This window comes from Alosa sapidissima, chromosome 9 (genome assembly GCF_018492685.1).
Source record: "Alosa sapidissima isolate fAloSap1 chromosome 9, fAloSap1.pri, whole genome shotgun sequence".
NCBI lineage: Eukaryota > Metazoa > Chordata > Actinopteri > Clupeiformes > Clupeidae > Alosa > Alosa sapidissima.
The window spans coordinates 7,430,276-7,443,529 of record NC_055965.1 but is presented as its reverse complement, the minus strand read 5'-3'; the positions used below and the strand labels follow the sequence as shown (position 1 = coordinate 7,443,529).

At 41.3% G+C, this 13,254-nt stretch overlaps 1 protein-coding gene across 1 annotated transcript in view; it reads right to left on the bottom strand.

The window, feature by feature from the left end:
* The window catches only part of LOC121717877, a 48,349-nt gene that overhangs the window by 20,966 nt on the left and 14,129 nt on the right, over positions 1 to 13,254 (bottom strand). The window contains exons 13-23 of the mRNA XM_042102581.1: positions 9,566 to 9,734; positions 6,306 to 6,611; positions 6,188 to 6,216; positions 4,991 to 5,056; positions 4,708 to 4,858; positions 4,509 to 4,622; positions 4,051 to 4,238; positions 3,700 to 3,872; positions 1,418 to 1,606; positions 1,253 to 1,319; positions 1,041 to 1,132 (exon numbers count right to left, since the gene is read on the bottom strand). Of these exons, the coding sequence (XP_041958515.1) occupies positions 1,041 to 1,132; positions 1,253 to 1,319; positions 1,418 to 1,606; positions 3,700 to 3,872; positions 4,051 to 4,238; positions 4,509 to 4,622; positions 4,708 to 4,858; positions 4,991 to 5,056; positions 6,188 to 6,216; positions 6,306 to 6,611; positions 9,566 to 9,734 (1,544 nt within the window). The remainder of the gene's footprint in view (positions 1 to 1,040; positions 1,133 to 1,252; positions 1,320 to 1,417; positions 1,607 to 3,699; positions 3,873 to 4,050; positions 4,239 to 4,508; positions 4,623 to 4,707; positions 4,859 to 4,990; positions 5,057 to 6,187; positions 6,217 to 6,305; positions 6,612 to 9,565; positions 9,735 to 13,254) is intronic.

Here is a 13,254-nt window from a genome sequence, read left to right as displayed (position 1 = left end):
TATAGGCCTACATTTGAAACAGAAACCAGGAACTTGATAAATGTACTATATATGGACATGAAAATATAGCAGTTTTAATGAGAAGGTTGAAGACAAGCCTTTCAGAGCTGGTATAGGTTGATGAATTTTGTTTTAAGGCTGCTGTGTAAGCAAGCAACGTAGGAATCTTATTGCTGGTTTCTGTATCACAAAATGGGAGGCTTATGCTGAATACTGCATGGTTGATTACAAAGCCCATGGAGAATCACACAGAATTGAATTTGTTGTCAAATGAATCCATTGGGGTCCCTTAAGTCTTTGGTGGTCATTCTTCATGAGTTCCTGTTGTGACGTTTTAAGGCCGACTAGGTAGCAGTGGCAGACAGATCTTTCTCAGGTGGACTGAATTCCTGCCACCATTTTTTGTACTGACGCCGCACCTGGAAAGGGCAAGACAGCATGCTGTAGTTACACTCAAGTTCTTAGTTATTAATTAGTCCCATTAGTCACCTACTGACAATGCCAGGAGTTTAGCTTTTGAATGGCATGTAGGCTGTTTCAATCAGCGATAACCATGGATCTGGCACACAGTGGGATTTTTTAATGGAGTATCTGAGCAGATGAAGCAGATGTTAACTGACCTCATCATTCAGGAGACCGTGAACAAGAAAGATGAAAGTGCCTTGTTGTGAAATGAGAATTATGAAGATAAATTCAAGGACTTTGCTCTTTGCTGTAAACATGCCAAGGATCCATGGGCAACCCAGGATGACAAACTGGGCCATAATTTTGAACAGTAGGACTCTGCAGTGGAGGGAAACATGCCTTTGTTAAGGTTCATCTGAAATACTTCGACAGATTTGACACAAGGTTTTCTGAATATTAAGAAGCCTTTACATTAAAAGAAAAAATGTATGAGAGTACAATGAGTAGTGATTGTGTTTGAGTATAGTCCCAGCTCTAGATGTGTGTGAGTGGGGGTGTGTGTTTGTGAATGTGTGTTTGTGTGTGTGTCAGTGGGTATTGTGTGTATTGTATACTATACACATATTTCATCTTACCTGGTGTATTTCACCTTAGACACGTCACTGTGTGCCTCTTTTAGAGTGGACTGCAGAGTGACTATGATGGCGATAAAGAGTATGATGTTGCCCTGTTGGAAGAGACAAGCAGTCAGTGGATTCCGTTGCATCAAGTGTCCTTGTGTATTTACATCTCTTATCACTTTGTCATGTTATTACTTCAATGTTCAATGTTATTACTTCATACACACCGCAAGAATGAGGCAAACAGGACCAAGGAAACTCCAGATAAACCCATAGTCGGTCTTGAGCCAGCACCTATGGAGAACAAGACCAAAAATGATTAATTATAAATATTTAATTTAATTTCATCTGTACAATCTATTTCCAGTTGCTTCTGCCATTTCATTACTCACTGCTGACTTCCATATCCATCAGGCATCACCCCAGCAGACACGGCCACAATGACCAGTGGAACTCCGTAGCCAATCAGGAGCTTGTAACCCCAGTGTGGCCCCGCACGGTCATTGGGCTTGACCTGTCTGAGCTTCCTGACGGAGGAGAAGAGCAGCAGGGCCTCGATGGACATCCACACAAAGCAACACCTGAAAGGACCTTACACAGCACCTGCGGACACACAGAGACTGTGACTGGCGGTCCTGGAATCTATGATTAGACTAGATTATATTCAACTTTATTGTCATTGAGTAAGTACAGAGACAACGAAATGCAGTTTGCTTTCTAGCCAGAAATGCAAAAAAGCAGAAATGTGATATACACAGTAAAGGCAGGTGGTACATAAACAGTCAAATATATATAGTGCTGTGTAGACAATAGTATCGGAACGCCCCTTATTACCACCAGTCCCGTGTTTCCGTCCTTTTGCGTGTATGTGTCACTTAATATTAATTTCTATACAAACCAAGACGGCGGTTTCCTAAAGAAACGCAAGCACCCACACCATAAGTGTATCTAAATTAGCTATGTACCAAAAATGAAAATTGTCCATGACTCGAAGAGCTGTAAACAGTGTTGTAAGGCTGCATGTACAAATCCGCTTGGAGTTCCAGTGGAATTTTGAAGTAGCGACGAGAATTCTCGGCCTAACCGTTCATGTGCCGTGTGAAAGGGTGGAAGTAGACGACTCACCAGGCCAGCACTAACCTCCGAGCGTAGTAAACAAAATCGAATATTTCAGGCAGTAAAAGCCCCGGTAAGAACCAAACCAGATTTAGTTCAAACCCACACACCTATGGCTACTGAGAAATGTAAGGTTCATTTATCAAATGTTATTTTGAAGTATTACAAAATATCGTTGTTTTAGTATTGGGTGATAATTGGAGGTGTTACGATACAGTATACAGTTAAGATGGTGGAATGGTTTACAGTAATATAAATTAACTATATGTGCATTTGTATTAGGACTAACCTTATAGAATAGATATGGATAAGCAGTATGAACAATGCAGGAACAACATGTACAGATATGTGCAGTGTAGTAGCAGTAACATTATAACATTATAAGAGTAGTAAAAAAATATATATACTGTATATATATATATATGCAGTGTATTATTAACAGTAATATATTATATAAGATAATCTTAAATAATATATAAGAAAAACAGAATAAATATGGATATTCAGTGTGAACCTTATACAGTGCAGTGTAGTAACAGTAACATTATAGGTGTAGTAAAATCCAGTATATGTGCAGGATGAATAGTACAAAGAGCAGTAGAATATGGCTTTGTATAAACATAATTACAGTATGTACATTTATAAATATAAATAGAACACTCTGGGTGGGATAGGGTAGTGCAATTGTCTGGGGGGAGGGGGCTGTTGAGGGGCAAAATGTCTGCCTCCTTGTTGTCCCTGTCAAGGTGGACACGTCAAGGATGTGCAGGATGAACAGTACAAAGAGCAGTAGAATATGGCTATATGTGTAATTACAGTATATTTATAAATATAAATTGAACACTAGGGTATGTTTTGGACATCAATGAACACTCCCGAAAGAAAGGAAAATATCCAGGGGAGGAATTGGACTACAAAAGCAAGTCTGGGTAACAGTAGGTCTTGATAGTGTGACCAGCACATATTATTGTAAACAATAACCACCTGGTGAGGTTTAATGAGGTGCAAGTAGTTCTGGGTGAGTAGGAACAGGAGATGAGCTAGCAGCAGGCAGATGCAGAGGTTCAGACGAGCGGCGTTGGTCACTCTGGGGTTAAACCGGCAGATGGCAAAGGTCACCACAGCCACGGTCAGGAACACCAACCCAATCGACACCAAGATGGTATGCAGCAACTCCAAGGTTGGATCGCTCTGAAAATTACATACCCATAATACTAATTCAGTGTTTCCCACAGAATTGAATTCTATTTGTGGTGGTAGGTTTGCAGAATTAACTTCAATACAACAGTTTTCAACAAATTAGCGCAGCATGTTTATAATGCTAACCAGATTTAAGCACAATTTAGTACAACCTGGAAAATCATTGTGTGGTGTTCAATGTTGATATTGTGGTGGGGTCAATGTATGGGAAACACTGTAATTGGTGTTGCAATTAAAACAGTTACTTTAGCATTTACTTATTTACATGTAAATTTGTATACCAGTGAAATACTTGAAGTTGACTGAGACTGAAGTTGACATGACTTAGACACCAGTAATATTTGTGTTGCATAAGAACCTTAGAAATCTTGTATCGATCTGAAATTGGTATCTCTGTCTGCATGATGAGAGCAAAGGTAGACAAGTGGACACAGTGTGTTCGGTGTTGGTTTGGCTGACGTGACATCCATCCTCTATCCAAGAACTGACGTTCCAGTACACACAAGAGACCTCCCCAATTAGATCTGAGGGCTAGAAGAGATGAGAGATGTGCTCATTTCACTAGAAAGAAATACAAGTGTAATTGCACAGAATTTCTGGAATTGTAATTGCATCTTGAGCGAAGCAAAGGAGTTAACGTTTCAGACATTCTACTTTTAAGATGTTTTAAAGTTATTCTTTCTTTTAAGATGTTTTATATAAAACAAACCCTCGCTTTGACGTGTTGGAAGGTGATATTGACTGGACTAAACAGTGTCTTGTTCTGGGTTTTCGGTAAAATGACCGACACCACTTTTGACAACATGGTCTTAGTTGTGTCATTTTCTGTTTTGAAGAGGCTGGCATGAAGGACATCCTGCATATTCTTGTAGGACATCAATACCACAGATGCTGAACCTAGAAGACGTAAGGTAAGGAAAATGTGTGCCAGTTTTGTAAGAGACAAAGCAAAGCATGAGTGTACAGGGATAAGTACCATGTGGAGGTGGAGAGGCTGTGGCTAAACACACAGAGACCCCACAGTATGGAGGAGCCTGGAATCTCAGGCTTTCATTTTATAAATGTATTTGCTCTTAATGCGATGGCTGTAAGAGAAATACTTGAAAGAACAGGTCTGGACATAACTGCCAGTTACTTCAACTGGACCTGTGATTGACAGGAGCGTACCATTGTTATTCTGGGCGATTCCCAAGAGGGCAATGTCCAGAAGGACGTCAGAAGACATCAGCTGAGTGTGTGCAGTTAGAGAGGCATTTGTTCCAACACTCACAATCTGTAACTCTGTAAACAAACAAGTCAATCGCACAGTCCCGTATTGCCTATCAGTGTCTGAAGGGAGTGAGACATCGGATCTTCACTGGCATACCTGTGGTATTTGTTGTAATTGTTTTGTTGGTGAGACCCGGTTGCATCAGTCTAGATGCCAGCCACTCAGCAGATTGAACCACAGCTCCTCCGAATGATGTCAGATTCGGTTGGTTAATGTCCAGTAAATAATCCAGTGCTTTGGTCAATACCTGTGAGTAACAGAACAACAAATAGGAAAAACCCACATTATGAAAACATGCTATGAAACAGCACCATGACAATGTTAAGTAACTGTGAAACAAGCAGGGATAGGCTGACACAGCCCTGACCGTGAGACTCACCCTCTCAGGTAGCACTGATGTGTACTTTTTCAGTTCACCCAGAAAATGGAGCTTACACTTCACATCCTACAACACCAGTTACAACAAAAGCTGTGAAATGATTACAATATACAGCATATCCTAGTTTACCATTTTAAACAGGTATATTCAAACACTACTGTGTAATCACAAATTACACAAATTAATATTCTTGGTATCAGTATTATACAGCCTGATTAGTTTTTAATGAATTATCAATGCTGCAGAATGCTTAATTCACTTTAATGGTCCATCCCAACGTTCGGAGGTCTGATAATTCTCGATAGAAGACCATTGCTAAGTATCACAGTTCGCTGTCAAGGAAAATGGGTTTTGTGCTTCTAATTCATGTCTTTCATATCACTCCACAACTACTGGAACTTCATTCAAAAGTGAAAGCAGACGGTTGATCAGCTGTGTTCTAAAGAATGTTTGATTCAAGTTCAGCATGTGTTGTTGCAAACTATTTGTTTCTCAGCAAAAGCCACGATGAAATGGTAACAAATAGGCTATAGCCTAGGTTATGTAGGCTAAAGAGATTTAGAACATGTAATTCTCTGACTTTTGTAACAGATTTCTCATCATTGCTTGAGCAACATGCTTACAGTTGTCATGGTCACTGACCAACAAATTATGTAAGATCAGGAGCTAACGTGAAACAGCAGCTTGCAGAAATGGTAGGCCTACTTAATATATGATAGATTGAAACTAAATCAACACAAAGGTGAGAACATTGTTTTTCTATTTGCTCATAGATCATTCTTGAAAACTAAATACATAGAGAAAGTAGGCTTTGTTTTTCAGTGGGTGCATCTTGTCAGGAGAATTCTGTAGGCTACTTCCTTTATGTACAAATTTGGTGGTCACAGGTTGTTTGGAGGTCACAGAGAGGCCTGCACTGCTACTTAAAATGAATCTAGAAGAGGATACACTAGAATACTAAAATAGAACATCTGAATTGGTGTTGAGGGCATGTATTACTTGTCGTAATTACATGAAGGTTGTAAACTAGAAACACAAAATATGTACCGACAGCAGTGGTCATTTGTCATTTCAGCAGTCATTATCAAGAAATATCAGACCTAGGATCTTCCATTCAATTCAACAGAATATTCTGCAAAATTCTGAAAATTTGAATAACCAAAATGTTATGGCGATAGAAATGTGGTTCCAGCTTACCTTGCATTCTACCATGGTAGTAATTAACTCTAAAAACAGAGATATTTGATTTCAGTCACTGCTTGAAACTCAAGTCATGTTTCAGAACTGATTTAGAAAACATTTTATCGCAACTTACCCGAACAGACAGCCCCAGCGTCTTGGTGATGTCCACAGTTATGGGTTCCCAGACGTGGATGACCACAGCTCATCAGAGTCGACTCATTTCCAGTGCATAACATGTCATCCAGCCAGATCTGCCCTGATCCCTCTCCAAAATGAGCATCCTTTGGTGCTTCAATGGCCTCCCCACAGCCCAGCTCTTTACAGACCACTTTAGCATCCGTCATGTCCCATTCGTTATGACACACGGTTCCCCACTCTCTGTTGTGGAAAACCTCCACTCTGCCAGCGCATCGATTAGGCCCATTCACCAGCCTGACGGCTATACGACAGAATCACATGAACACCATTCAACACACACAACACTGGTACTTAAAATGGCCTCAGAAGAGTCATGACGAACAGATAGAAAGGGCAGCAGAGAGATTTGCCATGTGGGTGCACATGTGTACACAGTCTGCAAAGAGTACCACTGAATGTGGAAATTAGCCCTTCACAATATAAAATGAAGATGTACATACTGAAAAGGGATGAGGGAGAGACAGGCAGAGAGACATTTGTTATACAGGAAGAGCATCATTTTTACAGTGCTACACTCAGAAAATGAAACATAACTGAATAATTTACTCTGTATTACTTCTGATTAAAGTTTATATGTAGATAGACAGTATAAATTGATTTACATGTACATGAAGACTAGTAATATGACTGGTAATTTCTATAAAACTAAACATCAACTACTTTGATGCACTTTATGCAAGCATATTTGTGGCGATCAAACCTGACCCCCTATAATAAAGTAATATAATGAAAACATGGCGGCTACATACGGGAGATGGTCAGTGTCTATAAATAACAGCCAAGGTAGCGCTGTCTCCGCCTCTCTCGTTTCTCTCTGCCGGTGTCTCGTCTGCTGTGTGTTTGGTTCTCTGGTGTTTCCATGCGTAGGCTGAACGTGACGACAGGTAGAGTGTTTTGCCTTGTGAGAGCGGCCTGGTTTGGTCCGACAGGTAGAGTGTTTTGCCTTGTGAGAGCGGCCTGGTTTGGTCCGACAGGTAGAGTGTTGCCTTGTGAGAGCGGCCTGGTTTGGTCCGACAGGTAGAGTGTTTTGCCTTGTGAGAGCGGCCTGGTTTGGTCCGACAGGTAGAGTGTTTTGCCTTGTGAGAGCGGCCTGGTTTGGTCCTTGTCTCGGACGCTCCGTGAGTATTGCCTAGCCCAGTGGTTCTCAACCTTTTTTGAGCAAACGCCCCCCTGACCTTACTTTGATCCTCTGGTGCCTCCCCCCCCCCCCCCCCCCCCCACACACACACACACACAATTAAAAAAATATATATATCACCCCTGGGTGGGCTATTAGGCCACTCACACTCATGCTATATTGCTTAAATAAAAAACGAGCCCATTTCTGTGCTGTTTTGGTTTCTTCTGGAATTATAAGAAAATGTCCCAATAGGAGACTGGTTGGGTAAAAAAAAAAACACTACCACATCAGCATTGGTTGTAATGATTTTTTTTTTCACATTAAATGTAGGCAACAAGACGTGTCATTTTATCATGGACAAAAATCAAGTGCACATCACGTGAACAACATATGCACCGTAACAATCCAACGGATTAGCAACGGTCTTTTCGTGGAGACTACGCTCAGAGTAGCTGCAGAACAACAGCGAGAGGAAAACGGGCTATAGAGATGACGATAGCTGGGGCTGGGGAACGTGAGTCCGGGCGTGTGCAGGCCCGAACTGCACTGTATGACCACTGAGCATAGATGAACAGTAAAATGTAGCTGGGACGGTAGAGGGGTTAGAAACCCATGAATGAAAATAGCCTATTTATTTCAGGTAGCCTATTTTTGCACCAAAAATATGTGAAAACCATGAAAGTTTAAAATGTAAAAAAAAAAAACTCTCACGTACTTGGGGGCCAGCGCCCCCCTAGGTAGTACGAACGCCCCCGTTGAGAAACCCTAGCCTAGCCTCAAAGAACTGTCTTTCCATTGTTCGGCAGGTTGATAACTCTACCGAGTTGTTCAGAGTTTTGTGCGTGTTTGGTCTAGTCCAAACCGAGCTCCGTGATCGCTTTGCAATAGACCCTTTCAACAATAAAAACAAAAACAATACTTGAACGTTCTATTTGGGCCCCAATCTACTTCCTCTGCATTAAGATAACATATGGAATGTTAAAAAGGAAGTCTTGTGGGGCCAACTATGATGCTGATAATGGAACTCTCTTGAAAGGGTCCATAACGAACTGTTTTATCATTGTTCAGCAAGCGATCACGGCAGCAAAGTTGTTGTACACCTGTGGGTAATCACACTGAAACGCTTTTTAAGCAGATGAGACCTTGGCTACCTGTCTGTCCTCGTCGCTGTTCCAGAGACTCAGATCTGTACCCTTGGCCGTCACACAGTGCTCTCTACCCTTGATCCTGGACTTTTCTCTCCCTCCGTTAAGTCAGTTCCTCTGTGCGTTTGACCATTCTTTAAGGACTCTCTTTGGATTTCCATTTATGCTGTTTCTGGATCTTCTGTGTTTTTGGAGGCTTCTCATTTACCCTGTTCATTTTGGATTGATCTTCTGTGAGTTTTGACTGAGACACGTATTCTTCTAATAAATACAGCTTTGATGCTTGAACCGATCCTGTTGACCTGAGTCTGTGTGTATCCTGACAGAAGGACAGACCCGTGGTTGGCTGTTGCAGGGAGTTCTGCGCATACTCGGCCCAGGGAAGGAATTTCTCCAGGAATTTTGATGGCGATGGCAGTAAGTCCGCAAAAAACGACTGATCTCCTGAATCTTACGTTCAGTCTGCCCATTGGTTTCAGGGTGATAGCCAGATGTCAAGCTAACCGTTACCCCCATCAGACGGAGAAAGGCCCGCCAGAAACGCGAGATGAACTGTGGTCCCCTATCAGACACAACATCTTCAGGAATTCCAAAATTGCGGAAGATGTGGGTGAACAGAGCATCAGCAGTCTCTGAAGCAGTTGGAAGCCCTCTTAGAGGTAGTAATTTGCAGGCCTTGGAGAATTGATCCACGACGACAAGGATGCAGGTGTTCCCATCGGAAGGAGGAAGGTCGGTGATCTAATCGACTCCCAGGTGTGACCAAGGTCGTCTGGGCACGGGCAGGAGTATCACTCACCCATCTCTCCTTCCTCCACAGAGCCTGGAGCTGTTTCAGAGCCCCCTTTGCCGCTTCTCCTGGACGAGGGTCCTGTTTACTCCATCAAGGACCTCCTCGACTCTCGGCGGCGTAGAGGTAGACTAGAATACCTGATCGACTGGGAGGGATACGGCCCCGAGGATCGCTCCTGGGTTCGTCGAGATGACGTCCTCGATCCTGCCTTGCTTGTGGAGTTCCATCATGCCCATCCCAGTCGACCTGCTCCTCGCCGCCGAGGTCGACCACGTCGCCAGGCCCCCTCGTCCTCAGAAGCGCCCCCTGGAGGGGGGGGTAATGTCACAGCCATGCCAGGTTCTGCCTCAGCCACACCCACTCCTCAATCGCCGGCAACCACTCAATCATTCTCCCCTGAGTACTGATTACCCACACCTGTGGGTAATCACACTGAAACGCTTTTTAAGCAGCTGAGACCTTGGCTACCTGTCTGTCCTCGTCGCTGTTCCAGAGACTCAGATCTGTACCCATGGCCGTCACACAGTGCTCTCTACCCTTGATCCTGGACTTTTCTCTCCCTCAGTTAAGTCAGTTCCTCTGTGCGTTTGAACATTCTTTAAGGACTCTCTTTGGATTTCCGTTTATGCTGTTTCTGGATCTTCTGTGTTTTTGGAGGCTTCTCATTTACCCTGTTCATTTTGGATTGATCTTCTGTGCGTTTTGACTGAGACACGTATTCTTCTAATAAATACAGCTTTGATGCTTGAACCGATCCTGTTGACCTGAGTCGGTGTGTATCCTGACACATTGATTTGAAATGGGAGGTGTTTTTTCAAAATTAATTTTGACCAAAAAATTTTGAATTAGTAAGTGTAAAATAAAATGTGACCTTGATACTTTATTTATTTACATTTTAGGGCTGTCAATCGATTAAAAAAAATAATCTAATTACATACTCTGTGATTAATTAATCTAAATTAATCACATATATAATTTTTGCTGTGAAAGTATTTTAAATATTTAAATTAAAATAAATCATTGAATAATCAGCATTAGTGACATTAAAGTTCAAAAACTCTTATTATTTTAACTAGATGTACCGCAGAGCGGTACAAAATATGACCGCCGCCCAGTCTAGCACATTTTTTCCACAAAAATAAATCACGCTGAAAGGCCTATGATTCTAACTGTCTCACTAAATTGCATTAGCCACACTTAATTCTCACTGGTATCTGCTAGACAACAAGTACCAAAACATGATTAGTTCATAGATTTCACATGTAAAATTAATTTTATACAACCCCACCCCCATGGCCCCTTGAGATCAAAATACAAAAAAAAAAACCTTACGGTTCTCGAGATATTCACAGAAAACTGTGTCTGCCCTACCCTCTTTTCGGGGGGTGCAGTCCAGCGGGGGGGCTACAGATCAAAATGAAAAACGATGGTTCCATGCTATCCATGTGGGGTTACATGCCCACCAAGTTTCGTGTACCCCGGTCTTTCAGTGTCCCGGGAATCCTTGACGGAAATTTGGACATGCGAAAAATAAAAATCTGACTAAACCTATATGACCGCCGCTTCGCTGCGCGGTGGTCATAATAATGGCCATAATAATCTATGATATGACCTAATATGCTGAGGAAATAAAATCAAAAGTGCTTCGGGAAGAAGTTGTTTTTCACAAACAAGGTATTTCGGGCCACAGATATAACCTAGGGCAAATAAATTAACACTCCCCTCAATGTCAACACTATTTCTTTGCATTGATGTGCGACTTTAGAGTTGATGAACTCCGGTGATATGCAAATTCCTTGCTGCAGACATTGCAGAGGACTTTATTTTAATCAACACTTTATTTTTATCAATACCATCAGGCCGTTTTTTAAAAGTAAATGTTCCAATCAATGATCCAGGCAGCACATTTTCTTCTCTCTCCTTCATTTTACAGTCTAATGGTTACTGACTACGGCTCGGGGTCAAAGGTCATACGGAATCGATTAATCTGCGTTATTTTTTTTAATGAGTTATTTTTTCTCAAATTAATTAATCGAAATTAATCAGTTATTTTGATTAATTTGATCTCCTTGATTGCTTTTTTCACTACTCCAAAATGTCTGGTTCCAAAACGTTGTGTGTCCAAAACCAGTCTGACGAGTTTGTTCATCACCTGATGTTGCTTCACATACACTACACCCTCACAACCCACAGCGGATTAGAGATGAGAGGAACATCTGCAATACACACTGCACATTCAGTTACGTCATTTTGCCTCTGCACCACAATGGATCTGAACCAAGACGTCAAGATGTGCTGGCCACATCTGGAGTTGTTGATGCAAGTGAAAGATTGAGGGCATAATTAGGCTGAAATGATACTACCTGTTTGCTGAGACAGTTGGCGGTGTCAGACCTATTTGAAATAGCAGTGGGCAATCTAGGGCAACTTTTTGAACAATATTTCTTGGCAATTCTCTTTAGTATTATTGTTTGGGTACTTTTGTGGCATAATTGGAGTACTTTAATCATCAGTACATTTAGGTCAAAAAGTTGCCACGTGTGTCACCTTAATTAATATAATGCTGACAATATTTTATTTCAAAATAGCACCATGGCATTTGAACTTCTTTTGTCGATACTGGGGGATTTGCAAGAAGCTGACTTTAAAACATTCAAGACATTTCTCTTAAATGCCAATTTGGGAAAAGGCTCTTCAGATATTCAGGTGCATCTAAAAAAATTGAATATTGTGGAAAAGTGTCTTGGCTCAAGTTATAAACAAAACATGTTATAAAATGGAAAAATCTATGGCTCTGTCATTGTTGGTAAAATGATCGAAGGGCTCGGAAAACCCCCCCTAGCATTTCAGGGTGCCCAAAATTTCTAGCGACACCCCTGACCTCGGTATTTTAAAAATCCTGGCTACGGCCTTGCTTGAATTCTGTGACATAAGACTAACATAATTGTTAATCATGACATGAAAGATCAGTGTTTATGTATTGTCATTATCATGCGTTACTGTATCATGTATTAGAGTAACAATGACATTGATCTGGCTACTGGCTACAAGCTGACTGCCGACTTTGCTTTGGACATGGAAATGAAATATTCCATGATGTTTATGATGATACATGTTACAAATGCTGATAAAGGGATATTATCAATGCATCTAAAAAATGACAAAAAACCTTTGTGAAGAAGACTATGTAAACTTTTACTCTACACATTAATAAGATTTGGCTAAATGTTTTCATACTTGTTAAAGTGAGTATATCTTATATATATATATATAGTATATATATTGCTATATATATCATTTAGTAAATTACATCAATAGCAATATCAATATAAATCATGTACCCAAACAAATTGATCCTTGGAGAAAACACTGTGGTTGTGTGAAAGGTGTGAAAGCACCCTTTAATTAGGTGGTCCTTATTTGAAAGGCACCCAGTATGTGACCTTACTCACACAATCATACAGCAAAAGCCTTGTTGATGTTTTTTTAAACAAAGTTCGGGAGGTGCCCTTAGGGATGATTGACAGCAATTAACTCACCGTCTCCCCTGCTGCCCAAACGTGCTGCGTCTACACTGTACCAGTCTCCCCTGCTGCCCAAACGTGCTGTGTCTACACTGTACCAGTCTCCCCTGGTGGTTGCCCTAGTTGCCCTGCCACTGCTGTTCTTCTGCTTTATGAACTCACCCAGTGGGGGCAGTGCAAGCCCATGTAATATTTAATTAAAATGAGACGGGCATCTAGAAATTGTAGAAAACTACAACAAATAAATAGCTGATATGTACAGTGCTGATAGCTGATAGTTTTTTGGTCTTGTGTTTTTAAGG